This window comes from Mustelus asterias, chromosome 6 (genome assembly GCF_964213995.1).
Source record: "Mustelus asterias chromosome 6, sMusAst1.hap1.1, whole genome shotgun sequence".
NCBI classification, from domain to species: domain Eukaryota; kingdom Metazoa; phylum Chordata; class Chondrichthyes; order Carcharhiniformes; family Triakidae; genus Mustelus; species Mustelus asterias.
Window position 1 is genome coordinate 115,374,912 of NC_135806.1, and position 25,155 is coordinate 115,400,066.

Consider the following 25,155-nt stretch of genomic DNA (forward strand, 5'->3'; position numbering starts at 1 on the left):
ACATTGGCCTTTATAAATCGGAGTATCGAGTATAAAAGATGGAGTGTTATGGTAAGGTTGTATAAGGCATTGGTGAGGCCGAATTTGGAGTATTGTGTACAGTTTTGGTCACCTAGTTACAGGAAGGATGTAAATAAGATTGAAAGAGTGCAGAGAAGGTTCACAAGGATGTTGCCGGGACTTGAGAAGCTGAGTTACAGAGAGAGATTGAATAGGTTGGGACTTTATTCCCTGTAGCGTAGAAGATTGAGGGGAGATTTGATAGAGGTGTATAAGATTTTGATGGGTATAGATAGAGTGAATGCGAGCAGGCTTTTTCCGCTGAGGCTAGGGGAGAAAAAAACCAGAGGGCATGGGTTAAGGGTGAAAGGAGAAAAGTTTAAAGGGAATATTAGGGGGGCTTCTTCACGCAGAGAGTGGTGGGAGTGTGGAATGAGCTGCCGGATAAAGTGGTAAATGCGGGGTCACTTTTAACATTTAAGAAAAACTTGGACGGGTTCATGGATGAGAGGGGTGTGGAGGGATATGGTCCAAGTGCAGGTCAGTGGGAATAGGCATAAAATGGTTCGGCACAGACAAGAAGGGCCAAAAGGCCTGTTTCTGAGCTGTAATTTTCTATGGTTCTATGGTGTGGAACACCTGACCTCCCACCTAATCCCATTTACCAGCACTGGGCCCATAGCCTTGAATGTTCATCCAGGTACTTTTTAAAGGATGTGAGGCAACCCCCCCACCTCCCCCCCCCCGCCCCCCCCCCCCCCCCCCCCCCGCCTCCACCACCTCCCCCAGGCAGCACATTCCAGACTGTCACCACCCTCTGGGTAAAATGCTTTTCCTCATATCCCCCCTAAACCTCCTGCCAGTCACCTTGAACTGGTGTCGCCTCACCCTGGAACTAAGGGGAACAGCTGCTCCTCACCCACTCTGTCCATGCACTTCCATGCTGATGTCCATGCTGACAGGTTTGCATTGTAATGTCAAAATGCTGCATTGTGGTCCGATAACTTTGGAGCCTTGTGAGATGGAGCATCAGGACATAGCGAGCCTGTTTTTATTATCAGAGCAGAAATAGTGGGTGAGTGCAGAAAATGTGAAATACAAAATATAATGGGCGGCACGGTAGCACAGTGGTTAGCACTGCTGCTTCACAGCTCCAGGGTCCCAGGTTCAATTCCCGGCTCGGGTCACTATCTGTGTGGAGTTTGCACATTCTCCTCGTGTCTGCGTGGGTTTCCTCCGGGTGCTCCGGTTTCCTCCCACAGTCCAAAGATGTGCGGGTTAGGTTGATTGGCCAGGTTAAAAAAATTGCCCCTTAGAGTCCTGGGATGCGTAGGTTAGAGGGATTAGCGGGTAAAATATGTGGGGGTAGGGCCTGGGTGGGATTGTGGTCGGTGCAGACTCGATGGGCCGAATGGCCTTCTTCTGCACTGTAGGGTTTCTATGATTTCTATGTCTATGACAATTACTAGATTTGCTGTCCATTTATACTCTACCATTAGGCCCTCTCCCCCATGCTCAGACTGGTAAAGGGAATTGTTTATGATCTACCAGTTTCCAGTTTTGATAAAGATATCACTGCCTAGAAGTAATGCCCCCAGCGATTAAGCCTGAATAAAAAACTGCCCATGCCATCAAACAGGAGAGGGCAGCCCAATGCCCCCCCCCCATAACCCCTCCCACCTACCCAAAATATCCCAGCCCAAGACCCTGGACTTATCTGCCGCTCCGGGGATCCACCTTCTCCTTCTGCTGTGGTCCCAGCAGTGGCCGCTGACACGAGTCTTGGAGCCTGTCAATGTGACCATGATACACACAGCTCAGAATACTGGGCAGAGGATTTTGTCTATCACAAGATGAATGGCACTGACATTTTTGTTTAAGGAAATGTAGGCTTGCCCTTTAAGATTATTAAAGATCATTTGAATGAAATAATTAATATGATTATTTACTGTTCCTATTCATTACCCAAAGCACAAAACTGGCCAGCATAATCGGAACATACCACACGTGCCGAGCTTGGGCCAGCTGAGTATATCCCACTCCATCCATTAACCACCGATAGGTACAGTCAGCAACAACATCCCCGCAAAACAATTAATCTCTTTAAAAAAAAACTGCCGACAGGCTAAAAGAACAATGCAAATTTCTGTATCTGACCAGTGACAGCTGTGCCAGTGCGTCTTGCATTTGAGTCAAGTGGCCATGAATTTGGGGTGGCACAGGTGGCACAGTGGTTAGCACTGCTGCCTCACAGCTCCAGGGACACGAGTTCAATTCCGGCCTTGGGTGACTCCGTGCGGAGTTTGCACATTCTCCCCGTCTTTGTGTGGGTTTCCTCCAGATGCTCCTGTTTCCTCCCACAATCCAAAGATGTGTAGGTTCGGTGGATTGACCTTGTGTAATTGTTCCTTAGTATCCAAATGATGTGTAGGTTAGGTGGATTAACCATTCGCAGGGATACGGGGATAGGGTGGAGGGGAGGGCCTGGGTCAGATACTCTTTCAGAGAGTCAGTGCAGACTCAGTGGGCTGAATGGCCTGCTTCTGCACTGCAGTGATTCTCTGGATCAATGGTGCATCTCTGTCGATGCAGAATTGCAGAAACATGATATTAATTTCCAAAACCACTGAAACATCGAATACCCAGACTCCCTACTTCTGACAAGATTAACAATCAGCAACTTTCTTTTCAGATACAGTCCCTGAAGATTTCCGGGAGTTTCGGGCACAGCAGTTGTAGCCACTTTGTGGAGACACGGCTGCAGGAAGGTCCATGTGGAGCTAGCCCTGAATATGGGGAGGATGAAAGAGCTGTGAAAGAAAGAAATGTGTTTAACAAGTAATGTAAACAAAGTCTCAGTGCTGTCTCTGACACTTACACTAGACATTCCAATAAAACATTTTAAGAAGCCATATTTAATTACATTCTCTGATTGTTTTATTATAATTTAACATCATAGCAGAAACTGTATAACTTCCAAAATGTTAATTAAATCCACTATTAATGCTATCCATATGTATTCCAAAGCAGATTTTACTCCATAATATGTCACACTGTATAAAATGTCTACTTTCTTTTGTTAATTTGTTTTTGGATATGGGTGACTCTGATAAGCTTGGATGTACCTCCCATCCCTATTGTATCTACACTTTAGGATAAAGCAACACAAAGCATTACCATCAATCGCAAATTGACAGTAATGTCAATCAGTTCGTGCCCCTGTCTGACTAATTTGCTGGCATTAGCCAGGATGGAGTCACTTTAGTTGGTCTCAGAATTCCCAGGATAGGGAGGAGAAAGAAATTGCCAAGTTTCTAGTTCCTGGTCCCTAAGAATAGTAGCTATGTATCTGGCAAAGGTTCATTTACATTTTGAATTTTAAAGTTATCACCTCAATGGCTAAGTTGCGAAATGCACTTGCCTGGGAAAACTGAACCATGATGTGGAGATGCCGGCGTTGGACTGGGGTGAACACAGTAAGAAGTCTCACAACACCAGGTTAAAGCCCGACAGGTTTATTTGGTAGCACGAGCTTTCGGAGCGCTGCTCCTTCATCAGGTGAGTGAATTCATCAGCTGATGAAGGAGCAGCGCTCCGAAAGCTTGCGCTACCAGATAAACCTGTTGGACTTTAACCTGGTGTTGTGAGACTTCTTACAAAACTGAACCAGACAGGTCAATCATTTGCCAGTGTTGCGTTGGGTTGACTGATGTAATAGATTGTTTTACTTTTAATGTGGAGCTGAGAGGAATGTTCCAACCTGCTCCACTGCACTTACGATAGCTGCTGGGCAAAGATCCTTTCTCCAGAATTTTCCAACCTCTTCCCCACCCGATCAATGGGACCAATCAGACCTACCAACTACTTCAGAGTGTTTCAGTGAGACATGAGTCACAATTTTGGACAGGCCTCAGGCTTCTCGGTGTTCAAGCAGCCTCGGGCGTAGGCCCTGTGCAGCTAGGCCCAGGGCTACAAGCTGATATCAGTAAAAGTGAGCTTGAAGCTGTCAAAAGGTTGTCAAGTCATATTGCTTTAATAATGTCCTTTAGGATAGGAAACTTGCTGACCCTATCAGGTCCAGCTCATTTGTAACACGATCCAGTTCTGCACTGATGCAGATAACACTTAACTGCCCTGGCTTCCCACCAACTCAAAGCAGCATTAGGCACTGACTTCAGCCTTGCCAAAAATGCTGACAAATATCCCAAGATAAACTATTTTAACAATGTTAAAATGATGTATTGCCCTAGGATATAATAGAATTGCAGCGTCTGCACCATCAGTAACCCTGACGACAACAATTAAATTCTGTCTGATCTTGTATGACATTTCTTTCTGGGATTCACAAACAACCATTTTGATTTGCACAGAATCATTGAATGGTGACAGCACGGAAGGAGGCTATTCGGCCTGCCCAGCTCTCTTTGAAAACAACCTTCAAACCTAAAGGGCTGGATTTTATGCCCTCCCGGGCAACTGTACATGTTTTTGGTGGAGGGGGTGGGGTATGTAAAATATTTTGGGTGACAAGTCCATCACCTTCCCACCCACCCCTAAACTGGCCCCCATGATACACCAGGTGGATGGGTGCCAGAATCAGCAGCACCGCCCCCCCCCCCCCCCACCCCCCCCCCCCCCCCCCCCCCCCACCCCCCCCCCCCCCCCACCCCCCCACCCCCCCCCCCCCCCCCCCCCCCCCACCATATTTAAGTAAATAATTAGATGTTAGTCAGGCTTGTTAGCAAGCTTATTGATCAGGACACAATAGGGTTGGCATGGGTGGGATTTTGTAGTCTAAATGAGAAAAGGCAAAAAGGAAGGGGAGCACCACTTTGGTCAGGTGCTCTGTGTGTGAAAGCCTGGGACTTAATTTTCAGTGGCAGCCATCGCTCTCCTTCAGGCTCCTTCCTACAATCCTGGCAGTGCCCACTTGGCCTGGGAGTCCTCTTACTGAGGGACAAAGGTCCCAACCTCAGCTGGTTGTGGGGGGGGGGGGGGGGGGGGGAGGTTGTGAACAGTCTGTCTCTCCATTGAATGTAGCCCAAAGTTCAACACTGTCTCCTAGAAAGGCAGAACATCTGAGAGTGGTGTGTAGGACTGTTATGTGTAAGCTATCCACAGCACACTCCCATGGCAAGTGAATGGTTTTAGAGTTGATTCAATGTCATTATTGTCAATGTGCAGCAAAGCTTGATAATCAGCCTTCAACGCAAAAACAAAACAACTGCAACCAGAACCTGAGATGCTTCATTCAGTGTGGGCAGGATTTTAAGGGACTCCAATATGGTGTTAAATGGAAGTCCTGACCCCGGATTGTGTGGGAAATAGTCACCTGATATTGATTGGCCAATTAGTGACCAGAGGGTGAACTCGGCGTACAGTGAAGAATAGTAAGCTGGTTGTCAAAGCTGGAAGGCCAGCAGGAGGCTCTCAAGCTCAGAAAAGCTGAAGCCTGCCCTTTCAGGTAAGAAAGGGGGAGAACTTCCATCATAAAGCACTTGTAACACTTTTGAAATGAAATAGCCAGTGGTCTTCGGTTACAGATCTGACCAGGTTGGGCCTCAAAGCCTTCTTGGAGCATTCCACCCCCCCGCCCCCCCCCAACCACATCTCCTTCACCCCACATCTCCCTCACCATCAATGGAAGGTCACCTCTAGGCTGCTAGCCCAGTCTTCCTAACACTTGCAAGAAACTGGTCCTTCCACCCTGATCCTACCTCCAGAAAAAGGGATCGTGCCGGCAAAAGATCACACTGGCACGCAACATGAATTCTCACATCCATCTGCCTCTGCACACACCCCCAAAATGGGAGGGGAAATTCTGCCCTCTAAAAATTTGCTGTGTTTGGTACCGTGGGTAATAATGAGGTATAAGGGGCATACTAAAGAGTCCATTGCTGCCATCATGGCAACAGACTGTCCTTCCCGAAGGAAGATATACTTGCCTTGGCGGAGGTACAAACAAGTGTCTTCCTGATTTTTGTTTGGGATGAGGGGACTATCCTGTGAGGAGAGATTGGACATAATTGGCCTGAGCTCTCTGGAATTTAGACCAATGAGAGGTGGTCTCAGTGAAATGTGTAAAATTCTTCAAAGTCTTTGCAGGGTAGATACTAAAAAGTTGTCTCCCTCGTGGGAGAGGTGACCACTAGGGATCATGGACTCAGGGTAAGAGATCAATTATTTAGAGCAGAGGCGAGGAGGAATTCCTCAAGTAATATTGAGCTTTACTGGAACAGTGCAGCAGGTCGAGGACAGAGGAGTCAGCGTGAGAGCAAGGTGGGCAATTAAAATGAAAGGCCACTGGAAACTCTCAGTCATCCTTGTGAAATGTGTAAAATGTTTCAAGGTCTGCAAAATAGTCATCCAATCTGAGTTTGGTCTCCCCCATATAGAGGAGATCACATTGTGAGAAGTAAGTGCAGTCTGCTAAATTCCTGGTTCGCCTGGAAGGAATGTCTGGGCCCTTGGACTGTGAGGGGAGAGGAGGTGAAAGGGGCAGGTGGGTTTTTGTGGAAAGGTGCCATCTCTGTCCCTGCATTTTGTTTCCTATATTTTGATTTTTCCTCTTATTTTTGTGTTCAGTCAGTCTCACACCTACTGTAGGCCGATCTTTTCTATCTCTGTTTCATTTCTTGCCCCATCACCATTTCCTTTGGCTCTGGAACACCAACTCTTCTGTCATCCAATCTATGCTGCCTTCTACCACATCATGGACATTCCTTTGTCCCTGTCCCACCCACTCCTTGCTCAAAACCTATTACACCTCTAACTTTTCCCAGTTCTGATGAAACATTGGACCCTATTTTACCATTTTGATTCTAAATGCTTGGTGGACTCGAAACGCAGAGCGTTTCAGATCTGACTTTTAGATCTCAGGGGCTCCCATACGCAATTCCGAATCGTGCTGCAGGAGCCTGTGGGCGGGGCTTAATGCACCCGAAATCCTGCAGCTCCAATCAGCGCCTCCAATTGCGCATGCACGGAAAAAAAGTGATAGAATGCTGCTCCCCGGCCATATCCCTCCCGGGCCAGCTAATGTCTCCTCCTGACCTCCACAGACATTGCCCCACCACCACAACATTAGTGACCCCCTTATCCCCCCCACCCACCACCCACCATCCAGACTGATCATGGGCCCCTCCCCCCCCCCCACCGATTTCAGGCAGAGTGGCAGCAGACCCCACCACCCCCCCAACCAATCTCGAGCAGAGAACCGTCGGACGCTCGGGGCACTCACCTCCTCACTAACTGGAGCGCCCGAATCGGACTTTTATGGAGCATGTCTGTTTCATGCCGATTCTGGATGGGTGAACGCGATGGTAAAGGGGGAAGCACCAGTAAAGTTGGGTGTGCAGCCCATTAAGTCAATTTAAATGCATGCAAATGCATCTACATGGCCGTCGTGCCCGTTTCGGGCGCGCTTCCGATCGCGGCCATTTACTGGCCTTGATAAAGGGGGAACTGGCACGGAGGGGGGCGCGGATCACGGCGCGGATCGCGCTACATGCCTCATGCCGGACTTCACCAAGTTTCTGCGCCCAAATACGGGCACAATGCGACGGTAAAATTGGGCCCGTTTCTCTCTTCACAGATGCTGCCAGACCTTTCCAACATTTTCTGTCTTTACAGCAATGAGTCCACTATGTTCTTTTGACAATCCCACAGCTTTGCAATCACTTTCATTTCCATATTTAATAATATTGAATTTAAATTCTCAAACAATCATGCTCGGATATTTGAACTCACATTGTCTAGATTAGTTCAGTAACAATAGCCACTTTATAGAATCATAGAAACCCTATAGTGCAGAAAGAGGCCATTTGGCCCATCGAGTCGGCACTGACCACAATCCCACCCAGGCCCTACCCCCATATCCCTACATATTTACCCACTAATCCCTCTAACCTACGCATCTCAGGACACTAAGGGGCAATTTTAGCCTTAACCTAACCCGCACATCTTTGGACTGTGGGAGGAAACTGGAGCACCCGGAGGAAACCCACGCAGACACGAGGAGAATGTGCAAACTCCACACAGCCAGTGACCCAAGCCGGGAATCGAACCCAAGTCCCTGGAGCTGTGAAGCAGCAGTGCTAACCACTGTGCTACCGTGCCGCCCTAAAAAGACATAATCCTTTTACTAAAAGGATTATGTCCGGCTTGAACTGGTCTAATTCATACATATTGAAGACAGGTGAATTGTATTTCTTAACCTGTATCTATTTAGTGTGTAGAGAACTTGGTGTAAAATCACTAAGCATTTCCAACTGGAGTTTGTAGGCCAGTGATTTTCTTTTTACTCATTTATGGGATGTGGCTGTCGCTGGCTATGTCAGCATTTATTGCCCTTCCCTTTTTGCTCCAGTGATGTTGAGCTGTCTTCTTGAACCGTTGCAGTCCATGAGGCATAGGACACCCACAGCGCTGTTAGGAAGGGAGTTCCAGGATTTTGACCCAATGACAGTGAAGGAACAATCATATATTTCCAAATCAGGATGGTGAATAGCTTGGAGAGGAACTTCCAGGTGGTGGTGTTCCCATGTATCTGCTGCCCTTGTCCTTCTAGACAATAGGGGTCTTGGGTTTGGAAGGTGCTGTCTAATGAGCCTTGGTGAGTTCCTACGGTGCATCTTGTTGATGATACACATGGCTGCTACTGTTGGTGATGGAGGGATACAAATCAAGCGGGCTTTGTTGATTTTATTTGATTTGATTTATTGTCACGTGTCAGGATACAGTGAAAAGTATTGTTTCTTGCGCACTATACAGACAAAACATACCGTACGTAGAATACATAGAGAGAAGGAAAGGATAGGGTGTGGAATATAGTGTTGCAGTTACAGATAGGGTGAAGAGAAAGATCAGCTTAATATATGATAGGACCATTCAAAAGTCTGATGGCAGCAGGGAAGATGCTGTTCTTGAGTTGGTTGGTGCGTGATCTCAGACTTTTGTATCTTTTTCCCGATGAAAGAAGGGGGAAGAGAGAACGTCCGGGGTGCGTGAGGTCTTTGATTATGCTGGTGATCTAAACACTGAGAAACGTGAAGCTCTCGACTATCTCCACTTCATCACCACTGATGTAGACAGGGCCATGTCCTCCACTACGCTTGCTGAGGTTGATGACTATCTCCTTCATTTTGCTGACATTGAGGGAGCGACTATTGTCATCACACCATTTCACTCTTTCCTGTACTCCATCTCATCACTGTTTGAAAGAAGTAAGGCTGGCAGCATCAATATCTGGCTGGAATGATGGACAAGGGACAGGATTTCTACTTTTCATAACAGCAAGGGGTTTGTGGTGTACCCTGCAGATCTGTGCTGGGACCTCTTTCCATTTCCATGAATGATATGGCAAAGGAAATATTAAAATTCAGAACTAATTAGGGCATGTGTCAAACTGTGAGAGAAATTGCAAGAATAAACAGATGGGATAGAAGATTAAGCAGATGCAAATTAAAGCAGTAAAATGTAATAAGTGTCCTTGAGACAGAAGTAGTGAAAAAGTACATGCTAAACAGTAGCTGCTTGAAGCAACAAAGATCAGGGGAAGCAATGATTGTTTCTTTAAAAAGGATGGATAGGACAGGGCCAGAAAAATATCTGCAATTCTAGATTTCATACATGGAAGCAAAGAAATAATGTTGAATGGTTACATGTTCTTGGTCAGAATACGGTCTGCAGTTTTGGACACTCTATTTTAAAGTTTTTATTTATTAGTCACAAGGAAGGCTTACACTAACACTGCAATGAAGTTACTGTGAAATTCCCCGAGTCGCCACACTCCGGTGCCTGTTCGGGTCAATGTACCTAACCAGCACGTCTTTCAGAATGTGGGAGGAAACCCACACAGACACAGGGAGAACGTGTCCACACGGACAGTGACCCAAGCCGGGAATCGAACCAGGGTCCCTCGGACTGTGAGGCAGCAGTACTAACCACTGTGCCATCATGCCGTCCCCATTTGGAAGAATAATGAAGACATGGATAAGGTCATTTCCATTAGAAAGAGTTTGTTCAATAATGCTCCAGGGAAAAGCCTTCAAGAGCAACATTAGTCTATTTGGTGATCCTCCTATTGAATCATAGAATACCTACAGTGCAGAAGGAGGCCATTCAGCCCATCGAGCGTACACTGACAACAATCCCACCCAAGCCCTATCCCCGTAATCACCCTTCTAGTCCCCCTGACACTAAGGGGCAATTTTACATAGCCAATCCATCTAAACCACACATCTTTGGAGTGTGGGTGGAAACTGGAGCACCTGGGGGGAACCCACGCAGACATGGGGAGAACATGCAAACTCCACACAGATAGTGACCAGAGGCCAGACTTGAACCCGGGTTCCTGTCGCTATGAGGCAACAGTGCTAACCACTGTGCCACCCAAATCTGGAGGATACACCCAGTATTCCTTTGTGTCTTAAATGTTGATGACATTTTGGCCCACACTTTGGAACTCCCACAACCTTGTCATCATAGATGACCCTAGCAGGAGCAAGGTACATCGTTCAAAGGATCATCAGAATGCACAAGCCTTTCCTACCACGTCGAGGTGGTGAAGACAGAGAAGATTCTGGCAGATCTAATTGAGGTCTGAGCGTTCTATTGCTGATGTTTCCTGTTACTTTGTCAAGACAGCCATTTGTGAAGAAAAGTTGAATGGAAAAATAAAACGAACAATATTGGCAAATAATGATGTAGAATAACAATGTATAAGCTTTATGATGGTGGCAATAAATGCTGGCCAGCCAACAACACCCATTCCCCATGACTGAATAAAAAAAATGTTCAAGGAGTCTAGGAAAAATATAACCTGACGAAAACCCAGAAGCAGCTAAACACTAACGAATCACCATGGATGGTTAAAAACATAAGGGAAAAAAAAAATCGAGGTTAAGGGAAAGGACATACATTAGGTACATGGAAGCAGGTAAGAGCATGTGAGGAGGCAGTTCTGTAGTGGTGTGGTCTCTGGACTAGTGATCGAGAGACGCAGGGCAATACTCTGGGAACCCGGGTTCAAATCCCATCACAGCAAGTGGTAGAGTTTGAATTCAATTTTTAAAATCTGGAATTAAGAGACTAATGATGACCATGAAGCCATTGTAAATTGTTATAAAAACCCATCTGGTTCACAATGCGCTTTAGAGAAGGAAATCTGCCATCCTTACTTGGTCTGGCCTACATGTGACACCAGACCCACAGCAATTTGTTTGACTTCTAACTGTCCTCTGAAATGACCTCACCACCTTCTCAAGGGCAATTAGGGGTGGGCAAGAAGTGTTGGCTTAGCCAACAAAGGTCACAGCCCTTGAATGAATAAAAAATGACAAGGGAGAATATGAAAAGATTAGAAGGATAAAATTAGGAAATCAAAGAGGTACTACGGAATTAATCAAGGAACTTAAAAACAAAATAGTAAAATTACAGCCAGATAATAAAGGAGAGTTGGGATAGGAATAGGGTCATTTATTGAAGGATAGGATAATATCACAGGCAATGGCAGAGAAATATTCAAGAATTATTTTGCCTCAGTATGAATCAGGGAGATGGATCTTGTGCGCATTACTGAATGATGGATTAGAAATGAGATAACTGCATTAAAAATAAAAAGTGACATTTTAATAAACTAATCGAATTTAAAGATAAAACCCTCAAATCAGACAGATCATATAGCACATTTTAAAAGAATCTCGGAAAGACAGAGCAGATTAGATTTGACATGGAGAAGCAAGAACTAATACAATCTGGGAGTTAAAACAAGGAATGGAAGTGCATACTAATGGTTATGGATGAATGGATAGGTTTTCAATTATGTAATTCCATGAACGTACCAATGCAGGTGGATAAAGCTATAAAGAGAAACCAACAGCACTTTAAGATTGAAAGATGAAGTTGCCATAGACCTAAATGATCTTAGGCTGGAGGTGATTTAACCTGAGGGTCACCACACCTCAGGCGAGGGGCAAGGTTGAGAAGGCGGGGGCTTCACGAAATAACCTCAGCCGATACGGGAATTGAACCCGCTGTTGGGGTCACTCTGCAACACAAGCCAGCTGTCCAGCCAACTGAGCTAACCAACTCCTAGAGGCACGGCATACAAGCGTAAAGAAGTAATGATAAATTTGTACAAATGCTGGTCTGGTGGTCAGTCTTTTCAAAAATTGGAGAACGGGATGTTTTAGGCAGGGGTTAGTTGAGGCAGAGACCACTGTATCTTCCAAAGGAAAAGCAGAATCACTTCCAGGGAGAGATCAGGGCAACTTTAGATTACTCTACCAAAGAGCTGTGACAGGAATAAAGGGCAAAATGTACTGTAAACCTCATTGGTTTTGGAAGCCTTTTATGCAAACAAATATCTCTTTTATGTAACAGCTCATAACTAAAGTGTGCCGGCAGCAAATTCTACGGGAATTAATTACATCAATTTACAACAACACATAACCAACACCTTTTAGCATTTGAGCAAATTGACTCATTAAGAAATTGGCTATCCTCGTTACATTCTGTAAGGCTGTAGTCTACCAAGCATATAAAAGGCCATTTAGCCCATCAAACCTGCTTCTTGCAAAGCCCATGGGTGGACTCTCCTCATCACCTACTTTATGAATCTTGCTGAAAAAGAGAGACACACTGGCCGGAATTCTCTGGTTTAGCACGTCCCACTGCCGCTGCCAGCAAGAATGGAGAAATTGGTGCTCAGCCAAATCTCCGTTCACAGCAGCGGGGCTGGAAAATCCCAGCCACAGGCAAGGTTGGAGAATTCCAGCCGCTGTCAAAGCTTTTCATCTTGCAACTCATCAGATCAGACACAAGAATGTCAAATTTCATTGGGAGTAACAATTTATACTGCAGGAGAAGAGGGTTACTGATTGGTTGGCAAGCCAACTCTTGATTGGTCTAGGTGTTGCCATGGAGGATGCACCAGAGAACTACTGCGCCCCACACATTTTTGTTTACTTCAAAATAGGTGCAATGCCTGGCCATGTTGCTTTTGCCTGCAGAGGACAAGTCCCTGTGTATGAATATATGTAGCTTCTCACTAGTGTAAGTAAGCCACATTGCGAGCATGACTTGATTATAAATTCCAGACCAAACTCAGGTTGGATGTGCGCTGCTGTTAACTGGGGATCAGACTCGCTCCTCGAGAAATCAGAGTTGAAATTCTGGAAGAGGAAGAGGTTTTGTGGCAGTGAGTTCACCAGAATCTGAGTGGACTGCTGAACCAGTGCCTTAGTTGTATCTGCCATTTAAGGTACAATATTTAGCTTACATTTGAACATCTTCCCTGTTGATTTCTGTTTAACTCACATTAGTTCTGGATGCCAGAGTATAGGATAGATCAGGGCTTCCCAAACGTTTCCAGGTGTGGAACCCTTTTGACCTTCCAAGAGCACTGAAGGAACCCTTAAGAAACATTCTTATATTCAAGAAGTAAAAAACAAATTATTATTGTGCAATAGGTACAAATATATAGGAGGCCATTTGGCCCATTGAACCACCCAGGCCCTATCCCCGTAACCCCATGTATTTACCCTGCTAATCCCCCTGACACTCAGGGGCAATTTATAACGGCCAATCAACCTAACCCACACACGTTTAGACTGAGAGGAAACCCACGCAGACATGGGGAGAACGTGCAAACTATAGTGACCGGAGGCCGGAATTGAACCTGGGTCCCTGGCACTGTGAGGGAGCAGTGCTAACCACTGTGCCACCCAAACCAAACATAAAAGATTTTTCTATGTCTTATATATATACATATTTATTATAAGTTTCTATTATTCAACGAATACTTCAGTCTCATCTTCCTTTTGTCATTTTTAATGAGCATCCACTTGCTCTCTTCTCGGAATCTCAGAGACCCAGCTCTTCTCGGGAGTCACCCCCCTCCAATCGTAGCTCTTCTCAGGGCCCCTCAGCCGCTCCCACCCCTGGCTCTTCGCAACCCCCCTGCCTGGCCTCACCTCTCCCAACACCGACCTTGGCTTTCCTCGGTCTCCCCATCGGACGAACTCACGGCGCCCAGCCGGACTGACTGCAGAATCCTCGGGTTCCATGGAACCCAGTTTGGGAACCCCTGTGATAGATATATTTTAGTGTTTGTTGCCTTTAGTAAAAATTTTTGTTATAAACTGAGGAATCTGGTGACATTTAGTAAATAACTACGATTTCAAATTTTGTCTACTTTTTAAAAAAATGGTAACTAGTTTTGCTCTAACGAGATTGTAACGGACTGCTCAAGTACATTTCATTTTGGATCATTAGAGGAGTAAACTCTTTATCCCCTTAAACGTGTTCCACCATTCAATAAGGCAATGGCTGATCTTCTACCTCCAGTACAACTGCCTACATTGTCACCAAATTCCTTGATATCGAAAAAGCAATCTCTCTCTCTGAATATATTCAATGATTGAATATTCATAGCTTTCTGGGTAGAGAATTCCAAAGCTTCACAACTGAGAATCTTCATCTTGGTCCAATTTTTAGAGTGAGACTAATCTGGTTCTAGACTTCCCAGCCAGTGGCAATATCCTCCCAAATTGCTAAAGAAATTTATGTTCCAATAAGATCTCCCTCATCTCAGGAATCAGTCTAGTGAACCAAGGCAGGTGAAGGGCCGGATTATCCATCTTGTCCTTCCAGTCTCACCGAAGTTGACCCCTCGTGGCTGGTGCCCCCACCCAGTGGAGCAGGCAAGCTGCAGAAAATCCCATAGGGAAAACCAGAAGATTCAGCAGTTGATGACTCACCACAGGAAAGCCCACCGAGGGGGGAAGAGAGCGGGCTGGAAAATCCCAGCCAAAGAGTGAGGAACAGAAGCAACACCAAATGGCAGGGAACAACCAATGCGTTTTTTTAAAAAAAGGACACACCTCTGGGGAGTTGATGGCCTAGTGGTATTATTGCTAGACTATTAGTCCAGAAATTCAGCTAATGTTCTGGGGGCCTGGGTTCAAATCCCGCCACGGCAGATGGTGGAATTTGAATTCAATAAAAAAATATCTGGAATTAGGAATCTACTGATGACCATGAAACCATTGTCGGAAAAATCCATCTGGTTCACTAATATCCTTTAGGAAAGGAAATCTATCGTCCTTACCTGGTCTGGCCTAAATGTGACTCCAGAGCCACAGCAATGTGGTTGACTTTCAACTGCCCTCTGAAATGGCCTAGCAAGCCATTCAGTTCAAGGGCAACTAGGGATGGGCAACAAATGCTAGCCAGCCAGTGACACCCATGTCCCACAAATGAATAACTCAGAAGTCACTCCTTTGAGTCAGAAGGTTGTGAGATCATTGGGAATTCCCACTTCAGAGACGTGTTACCTAGCTTGACATTTCGATGCAGTACTGGCTTGTCTTTCAGATGAGACTGTCCATCTTGTGAAGTAGACGTAAAAGATTCCAAGGCATTATTTGAAGATTAGGAGTCCTGATCATCATTTATTCCTCTATCAATCTGACCACGTGTTTCATTGCTGTTGGTGGGAGTTTACTGTATGCAAATAGGCTGCCACTTTACCTACAATGGTGACTACACACCAAAATGTACATCAGAGTCATAGAGGTTTACTGCATGGAAACAGGCCCTTCAGCCCAACTTGTCCATGCTGCCTTTTTTTTAAACCACTAAGCTAGTCCCAATTGCTTGTGTTTGGCCCATATCCCTCTATACCCATCTTACCCATGTAACTGTCTAAATGTTTTTTAAAAGACAAAATTGTACCTGCTTCTACTACTACCTCTGGCAGTTTGTTCCAGACACTCTCTACCCTGTGTGTGAAAAAATTGCCTCTCTGGACCCTTTTGGATCTCTCCTCTCTCACCTTAAACCTATGCCCTCTAGTTTTAGACTCCCCTACCTTTGAGAAAAGATGTTGATTATCTACCTTATCTATACTCCTCATTATTTTATATACAAGATCACCTCTAAGTCTCCTGTGCTCCGGGGAAAAGAGTCCCAGTGTTTGCTAGTAAGGTTCTGTGGAAAGCCCCAAGGTCATGAAAGGTGCTATATAAATGCAACCTAATTTTTTTCTTTCACACAAGTTCATGCCATTTTACCAAAATAAGATCAATAGACACATCTTCAGTGTGGTGTAACATTTTGTAGATTTCAATCAAAAACAATTTAAAGAGTTCAGAAAAAAAACTCCAATTTATTGAGAATTTTAATAAAAATAATGTGCGCTTGTAGGGTAGAAAGTCAGTAAAGCAAAATTACATTGGAAATTGAACACAAAAATATTAATGTACAATCCTTATTTGAAAACATTTAAAGTAGAACTTAATGTTGTACAGCCAAGGACATTCCACATAAATTGAAGAATTTAATAAAGTATCAGCAATTCAGGTACTGGATAAATAATACTTCCACCTTAAATTAGCTTAGGCAATGTTATGGATGGCTGTTACTAAACAATCCATATTAAATCAGTGACAAGCACAAGTAACTATAGTCATATCAAAAGATTGCAATAATGAGAAATACTCCTGTTAAAAACAACCGTGAATATATTAACAAACTATTTCCACAGCTTTCTAAAAAAAAATACCAATTACCCTTAGCAAAATTTGCACATTAAGGTCCAAGATTTGTTGTCATTGTTTGGCGCCAACAAATACTTGGGAGACAAAAGTAAGCACTGTTGCCTCAGAGGAAAGTCTGTGGTCCCTGTGTAAAAAGTTCTTGGACGTGGGAGTGCCATCGAACGGTTTTGTAAAATGAGGCATTTTGAAGAAAACCCGAGGCGAGGAGATATGGCCCCAGGGAGAAGCCAAAATATCCCACCGTCTGAAACTTGCAAGCTCCAATTGGACAGGCAGGTCCAAGGTTAGCACCAGTAGAGGAATAAAAACTCACAGGCAACTAATCCTGTGTCTGCTGCAAACCACACTCCAACAGCAATAACACTTGTACTAAATGAGGGGGAAATATATCAAACACGTACATTTAACCTGTGACTTGCAAATAATGGCAATCCCCAAGAAACCTTACACAGGCTGCACTTTAGCACACCTATTAAAGCAACGCGTTTATACTTTTTTGTCTTTCTGGGATACAATTTCAGGTACCAAAAATCATGGATTATAAACTTGCAACCACGTAAAAAGCTGCTTGTCCCTCTCGGAGCTATTACAGCAGAAAGGCTGTATAAGTTGCTGTTTCGAATTAAACTCGTTCACCCTCCCCAATAATTCCCAGAAACCAAAACGTCCACAAAGGCACAACCCACTAAACCAAATTTCCACCACCTGCACTCAATCCTTCTTAAAATACACCATTGGGTGTGCCTCAGAAGGTGAATGAATCAGATATCTTTGCCATCTCTGCATGCAGCACTGCAGGAAGGCAGCATTTTGCAGAAACACTGCTTTGTTTTCAACGCGCTCGCAAACAATTAACAGGCAACAACTCAGTTGCAGCACCCTTTGCAAAGTTGCCGTACAGTTTTTGAGTTCTAACATTACACCGAGCTGAAAATTTTAATCACAAACTTAAGAGCTTACTCCGTTAATGGGGCATTTGAGCGGGTAAATGATGTGAAACTCGATTGTCAGTGTATTTCAGTAACGGCTGCATTCAACCTCCTCTTTTCAAGTTTACCCTTGCTGGAATTGGAGAAAAAGAATGCCAGAGAACATAGTTATCACCAGCCACTAAAGCAGGCATGAGATTACTGGAGGCGAGTAAAAGCCACTTAGCTTTTATTCTGGGAACATCACAAGACATTTTTAATCACCATTCCTCCCCCCAAAACAGGGCTGAGGAGAAAAAGAAAGACCCAGCCACCAACTGTGCGCTCACTTTCAATTCTTGTCAGTGCCACTTCTTCCTCTATTAGATGGATTGGTTCTGCGGGTTTTGATGTCAAAGGGAAATACAGCTCTGCATTCAAGTTCCCACACAAAGCGGGTTTCAGAAAGTCCCAGCCTCGTGTACTATTCCACAAAACTAAAGCAGCTTCCCCTTCACTTCCTTGGACCAACAAAGGGCACATTTTGAACTGTTCACTTTGTAGTGGAGTCTTTCCCTTCAAAAAGTTAAAAGAAAAAGCTTCTGAACCTCCTCCCGCCACTCTTCAAAACCTATTTTGCTTCAGTTTATCAATTCTCCATTTGGGGTTCATTCAGAAAGACCATCCCCCACTTAACAGCGCCTGCACTCATTCAAAGGGGATGTTGAGTTCATTGCGACAATTTGGAAAGGTAGCAAGTGCAAGCATCCCAATGCCAATTTGGCTGATGTCACATGGGGTTTAAGGTGGGCTGCAGAGAGTCCCCTCTTTGTTTGGCCTGTTGGAGATCGACAAGTTTCACCACACAAACAAAAATGAGAATAGCCTCTGATGCCAATGCTGCTACCACTTGGCTGAAATAGAAGGTAACACTTAGCTAAACTATGCCTAGAGTTTGGTAAACCGCAGCATAAACGGATTTGTTCCAGTAGGTTTACTTAACCTACAGCTACACATTTGACCTCATGACCAATTTTCTGAACTAACTTGGCTGCTCTAACAATAATTTACTTTGCTCTGCATTATGACGTAAACGTACTAGAAATTTCTGCATCAAATACTATATTTTTTTTTACAAAACCTACAAATTAAATATTTATACACTAATACCCGCATCAAAACACTCCATTCAATCAACTCTTTAATCTTTTCTTCATATATTAACATATCACAGGAGATGCAATTCTTTGATTTGATCCAAACACCTTTAAACTTTTCCACATATATCTTCTTTTCAGTTCACTCTCGTCAGCAGGTTGTAACCTGAGCGTTGCACAAATGTAACATCACCACATGGTTCTGATGCAATTGCCTTAATCTGGTGGCATTTCTTGTTGAGAAACTAACAGAAAAATTAGCATGCGAGGGAGGTGGGTGAGTGGTTGGAAAGAGGTAGACAATGAAATTCAAATAGGGGAGACATACGTACTAAATTTTAACTTGATTATTTGGATAACAACATCCCTTGCCCCATACATATTCCAAGTAACACATCTCTTTTGCATAAATCCCCTAAATCTTACTTCTGACTACGTTGCACCTACTATATTTTAATGGAAAGATTTGACATTTTACATTTTTGTTCATTACTAAGCACTGAAACTCTCAGTTTTTTCTATTCCGTCTAGAACTTATCCAGAAGTAGAAACCCACATCTCTACATGCATTAGGCAAGGCAGACAAAACAAGCCGTCCTTGCCCGGATTTGTACATAGATTCTGGTACCGGTTTAGATTGGGTCAAACACAAAGTGGGATCTAGTGGTAACAGGCTGGACTGCAATTCACCAGATCCACTGAGGTTCAATGACTTCTTGATAACGTTTAGGTTACTTAACATGTCAGTGTACACAATATTTCTATCTACATACAAAATGGTACTGTGCTGTATATACGAATTATATTGTTAAATTCAAATTGCTGATTTTCCTAATGCAAGGTCAGTGTAAACCAACAATTCAACATCATCCCCGTGAACCTCCAGACTTTCCCCCCTCCACCCTTATCTCCCTCCCCTCAAATCCCACCCCGACCTTGCTACTTGAACAAGCTAGACAAAACAAATAGTATTGCGTTTCCCAATCAAACTCAAGAGTGACTGATGAGAGTATCTAACCCCAGCCTGAAATTACTATCTCGATAGAAACTTCGTAGAAAGGTCATAAAACATACAAAAGATTTGTTGACAGAGGCTGTAGCCATATATAAAAAAACGCCCACAGTCAGATGGATAAAAACTGTTGCAATAGACAACAGGGCAGGTATTTAACGTGACTCGATAGATGAGGAATGTGGGAAACTGGAGGTCTGGGGGGGTTACAAAATAATTACACTGAAAATTCACGGTTTGGACAACACATGGGAGCAATAAGGGTCCATAAAAACAGCAAGATACATAGCCAACAGGAAGCCATCTTGATCCAGAGAGTGGACACATTCCGAGGTACAAACAAATTTTCTAGATTAACATCGTCATACCTGTGAACAGAGAAACATTTAATTTTAAACAAGAAATGTCATTGAGGAAGGTTAAGAGAGAAAATAAATTTGCTATTTATTGCTTCTGTCTGTTAGACAATCCGGTAAAAATCGCAAAATATTTTATGCCTTTCAAACAATAAATACCACTGGAATTTAAAAGTAATGAATCCATGCACGCTATTTAAATTCAATTGGCGTTTCATTAGGCCATTCACCTGCTGTTTATCAATTCATAGAATCCCTACTCGGCAGAAGGAGGCCATTCAGCCCATTGAGCCTGTGCTAACAACTGTGTCACCCAGGCCCTATCCCCACGTATTTACCCTGCTTGTCCCCCTGATCCGAAGGGGCAATTTAGCATGATCAATCAACCTAACCTGCACAGGTTAGAGGTGGGAGGAAACCGGAGCACCCGGAGGAAACCCACACAGACATGGGGAGAACGTGCAAACTTCACACAGACAGTCACCCGAGGCCATAATTGAACCCGGGTCCTGGCATTGTGAAACAGCAGTGGTAACCACTGTGCTGCCCACAATTATTTTAACTAAATTCATTTTAAGCTGCATTGGACGCTACAGCTCACCTTTTATTCCTGAGCTGCATTGGACACTACAGCTCACTCATTATTCCGGAGACTCATCTCCAAACTTCGTGGCCTGGGGCGTGGCTCCTCCCTCTGCAACTGGATCCTAGACTCCCTAACCCACAGACCGCAGTCAGTAAGGATAGGCAGCAACACCACCTCCACGATCATCCTCAACACCGGTGCTCTGCAAAGCTGTGTCCTCAGCCCCCTACTATACTCCTTATACACCTGTGTGGCCAAATTCCCCTCTAACTCAATTGTCAAGTTGCTGACGACACCATTGTAGTGGTCAAATCTCAAACAGTGACAAGACAGAGTACAGGAATGAGATAGAGAATCTGGTGAACTGGTGCAACGACAATAATCTCTCCCTCAACATCAACGAAACGAAGGAGATTGTCATCGACTTCAGGAAGTGTAGTGGAGAACATGCCCCTGTCTACATCAATGGGGACAAAGTAGAAATGGTCGAGAGTTTCAAGTTTTTAGGTGTCCAGGTTACCAACAACCTGTCCTGGTGTGGAATGGTATGAACTAAGCAGTAGCATGCTGGGAAAATTGGTCAACTCTCTGGTATAATGTAAGAACGCTGACCAAAGCTATTTCAAAATGCCAGACCCCTGTAAGAGTTAATAAGGCTGTATGAGTAAATAAAACAAGACAAGGTCAGGGAGGAAGGAGTCACCGACCTTCTTCTGTTCCATGAAAGGACAAGATAAGGGTATGAATAATGGGACAACGAGTTCTGGGAGGTCAGCAAGTTAAAACATGATTAATGATATTGCTCACGATTCTATTACTAATCGAATTCCTGAATATGCTCTGGTCACAAAAACTGATAATGATTATGTATAAATACTGAACTGATTCTTTGTATAATTGCGGACTTGTGAAAGAATCAGCAGCTGTATCAACTGCTCTCTGACCCCAAGTTTTACAGATATACTGCATGCAGTTATTCTTAAATAAATGCTTGTTATGTTGACGGAACACATTTTGTAGAGTCTATCTTTCACAGTTAAGAAGCAGGAAAGCTTCCACTTTAACACTGGTCCCTCCATGCAGACGCTATTGTTCACCACCGCCTCTACTTTCTCAGGAGACTAGGGAAATTTGGCATGTCAGCTACGACTCTCACCAACCTTTACAGATGCACCATAGAAAGCATTCTTTCTGGTTGTATCACAGCTTGGTATGGCTCCTGCTCTGCCCAAGACCGCAAGAAACTACAAAAGGGTCATGAATGTAGCCCGGTCAATCACTCAAACCAGCCTCCCATCCATTGACACTGTCCACACTTCTCACTGCCTTGGAAAAGTAGCCAGCATAATTAAGGACCCCAGACATACTGTTTTCCACCTTCTTCCGTCGGGAAAAAGATACAAAAATCTGAGGTCACGTACCAACTGACTCAAGAACATCTTCTTCCCTGCTGCAATCAGAGTTTTGAATGGTCCTATCTCGCATTAAGTTGATCTTTCTTTACACCCTTGCTATGACTATAACACTACATTCTGCACTCTCTCTTTTCCTTCTCTATGAACGGTATGCTTTGTCTGTATGGCACACAAGAAACAATACTTTTCACTGTGTACTAATACATGTGACAATAATAAATCAAATTAATCAGTTGGGATCCTGAGGGAAGGTTCAGCAGAGGGAGATGCAATGAGAAGAGACAGCAAGTTAGTCAGGAAGACACAGATGCTATAGGCCAGTTAAGGCACCAGGGAGTTTGGCAAGATTGGATGGTATTTATTTTAATGCAAGGAGTCTGATGAATAAGGCAGATAAGTTGAGGGCACAAATTAAAACATGGGGGTATGATATTATTCTGTCATTGAGACATGGTTGAGAGAGGGGCAGGATTAGCGACCCAATATTGCAGGATATAGGATCTTCAGGTGGGACAGGGAAGGAGTTAAAAGAGGAAGGGGTCACAGTTTGGATCAGGGAATTAATTCCAGCAGTAAAGTGGGACAACATCTTAGACGGGCCTTAAAAAACAAAAAGGAGCAATCACGTTGCTGGAAGTGTTTTATAGGCCCCCGAGTCTGAGAGAAATAGAAGAGCAGATATGTAGGCAAATTTCAGAGAAGTGTAAAAGTAATAGGGATGAGACAGCGTAGGAATTCAACTTCCCCAACATTAACTGGGGTAGTCATAATGTGAAAGGTTTAGAAGGAGTGGAATTCTTAAAATGCATCCAGTGTGTAGAAGGTCCTACAAGAGAGGGTGCAATCCTGGACTTAATATTAGGTAATGAAGCATCAATGGGGGAGCATTTTGCAGACAGGAATCATAACTCCGTTAGATTCCACATTGTTATGGAAAAAGGACAAGGATGGGCCAGAAAACAAAGTTCTAAACTGGGGGAAGGCTGACTGTAACAAAATCTGATATGATTTGGTCAGAGTGGACTGGGAACAGAAACTTTTAAGTAAATCTGTGACAGAACATTCAAGAAGGAAAAAGGAAGAGTACAGGGCCAACGTGTTCTAATAAAGAAAAAGGGTGAGCCCACAAATCCAGTGAACCCTGGATATTGAGGGATATGCAACATCGGAAAAAGAGGAAAAGGGAGGCATATGGCAGACATTGAGGGCTCACAACAACAGAAGCCCTACTGGAGTAGAGAATGTGCAACAGGACATGAAAGGATATAGGCAGGTAGAATAATGGAAAATCCTAACTTGCTTTACAAGTACATTAAAGGATAAAAGGATAATTAGGGAAAGAGTAGGGCTCATTAAGGATCACAGTGGTAATGTATGTGTGGAGCGGGAGGACATAGGTAGGGGTTTGAATGAATACTTTGCGTTAGTGTTCACTAGTGAGAGAGACAATATGGGGATAAAAATCAGAGAGAAAGAACCTTCACCTTGATACAGTTAAAGAAATTAACATAGACAAAGAGGAGGTTCTGAGTGGGCTGGCAGACTTAAAAGTAGATAAATCCCCAGGGCCAGATGAAATGTATCCCAGGCTGTTGTGTGAGGCAAGGGAGGAAACATCAGGGGCGCTGGCAACAATTTTCAATTCCTCTCTGGCCAGAGGAGAGGTGATGTGGAGATGCCGGCGTTGGACAGGGGTAAACACAGTAAGAAGTCTCACAACACCAGGTTTTGCTACCAAATAAACCTGTTGGACTTTAACCTGGTGTTGTGAGACTTCTTACAGAGGAGAGGTGCCAGAGGATCGGAGGACAGCCAATGTGGCACTCATTTAACCTATCTTGATTCCTTTGCAAACTCTTATGTCCTCCTCACAACTTTCTCTCCTATCTATCCTTGTATTGTCAAAAAATTTGGCTACAATATACTCTTCGTCAAGTCAATGATATAGATAGTAAATAGTTGAGGCCCGTGCACGTCACTAGTTACACAAAGAGCTCATGTATCCCCATTCTCCATTTCCTATTAGCCAACCCTCCATCGATGCTGATATAATCAGCCCCAAAACCATCAGATCTTATCCTCTGCAGTAAGCTTTTATGTGGCACTTTAATCGAATGCCTTTTAGAAATCCAATACTCCATCTCAGCATCCCTACAGTGCAGGAGGAGGACATTTGGCTCATCGAGTCTGCACCGACTCCAGAGTATCGTACCCATGCCCTATCCCCATAACTCCACATATTTACCCCGTGAATCCCCACATCTACTAGTTCCCACCCTGTTTATTACACCCTCAAAGAACTCTAATAAATCTGTCAGTTTCTCTTATATAAAAGCATGTTAACTCTGTTTGATTGTATTATGATTTTTCTAATGTCCTGCTACAACTTCCTTAAAAATGGATTCTCGCATTTTCCCTATGACAGACAAAAGGGTAACTGGCCTCTCTCCTCTCTCCCTCCTTTCCTATTTAATGGTGTTATATTTGAGATTTTCCAGTCCACTGGGAGTTTTCTGGAATTTTGGAAGATTACAACGAACGCACTGGGCGGCACGGTAGCACAGTGGTTAGCACTGCTGCCTCACAGCTCCAGGGACCTGGGTTCGATTTCTGGCTTGGGTCACTGTCTGTGTGGAGTTTGCACGTTCTCCCTGTGTCTGCGTGGGTTTCCTCCGGTTTGCTCCCACAGTTGAAAGACGTGTGGGTTAGGTGCATTGGCCATGCTAAATTGCCTCTTAGTGTCTCGGGATGCATAGGTTAGAGGGAGTGGTGGGGTGGGTAAGTGGGGTTTTGGGGATAGGGCCTGGGTGGGATTGTGGTCGGTGCAGACTCAATGGGCCGAATGGCCTCCTTCTGCACTGTAGGGATTCTATGATTTCACTCTATGTTTTAGTTTAATTTATTTATTAGTGTCACAAGTAAGCTTACATTAACACTGCAATGAAGTTAGTGAAAATCCCCCAGTCGCCGCACTTTGATGCCTGTTCGGGTACCCTGAGAGAGTATTTAGCATGGCCAAAGCACCTAACCAGCATGTCTTTTAGACTTGGGAGGAAACTGAGCACCCAGAGGAAACCCACGCAGGCACGGGGAGAACATGCAGACTCTGCACAGACAGTGACACAAGCCGGGAATCGAATCCAGGTCCCTGGTGCTGTG

The 25,155-nt window shown here is 44.2% G+C and overlaps 2 protein-coding genes across 4 annotated transcripts in view; one reads left to right on the forward strand and one right to left on the reverse strand.

Moving 5' to 3' along the window:
• Positions 1-3,081, forward strand: part of thbs4a (thrombospondin 4a) — a 131,103-nt gene extending 128,022 nt beyond the window's left edge. For both annotated transcript variants that reach the window (XM_078214983.1, XM_078214984.1), the window contains exon 23: positions 2,693-3,081. In XM_078214983.1, coding sequence (XP_078071109.1) covers positions 2,693-2,739 — 47 coding nt within the window. In that variant the 3' untranslated portion in view covers positions 2,740-3,081. The remainder of the gene's footprint in view (positions 1-2,692) is intronic.
• Positions 3,082-16,165: 13,084 nt separating this feature from the next.
• Positions 16,166-25,155, reverse strand: part of serinc5 (serine incorporator 5) — a 90,200-nt gene continuing 81,210 nt past the window's right edge. For both annotated transcript variants that reach the window (XM_078214999.1, XM_078215000.1), the window contains exon 12: positions 16,166-20,007. In XM_078214999.1, the coding sequence (XP_078071125.1) occupies positions 19,857-20,007 (151 nt within the window). In that variant the 3' untranslated portion in view covers positions 16,166-19,856. The remainder of the gene's footprint in view (positions 20,008-25,155) is intronic.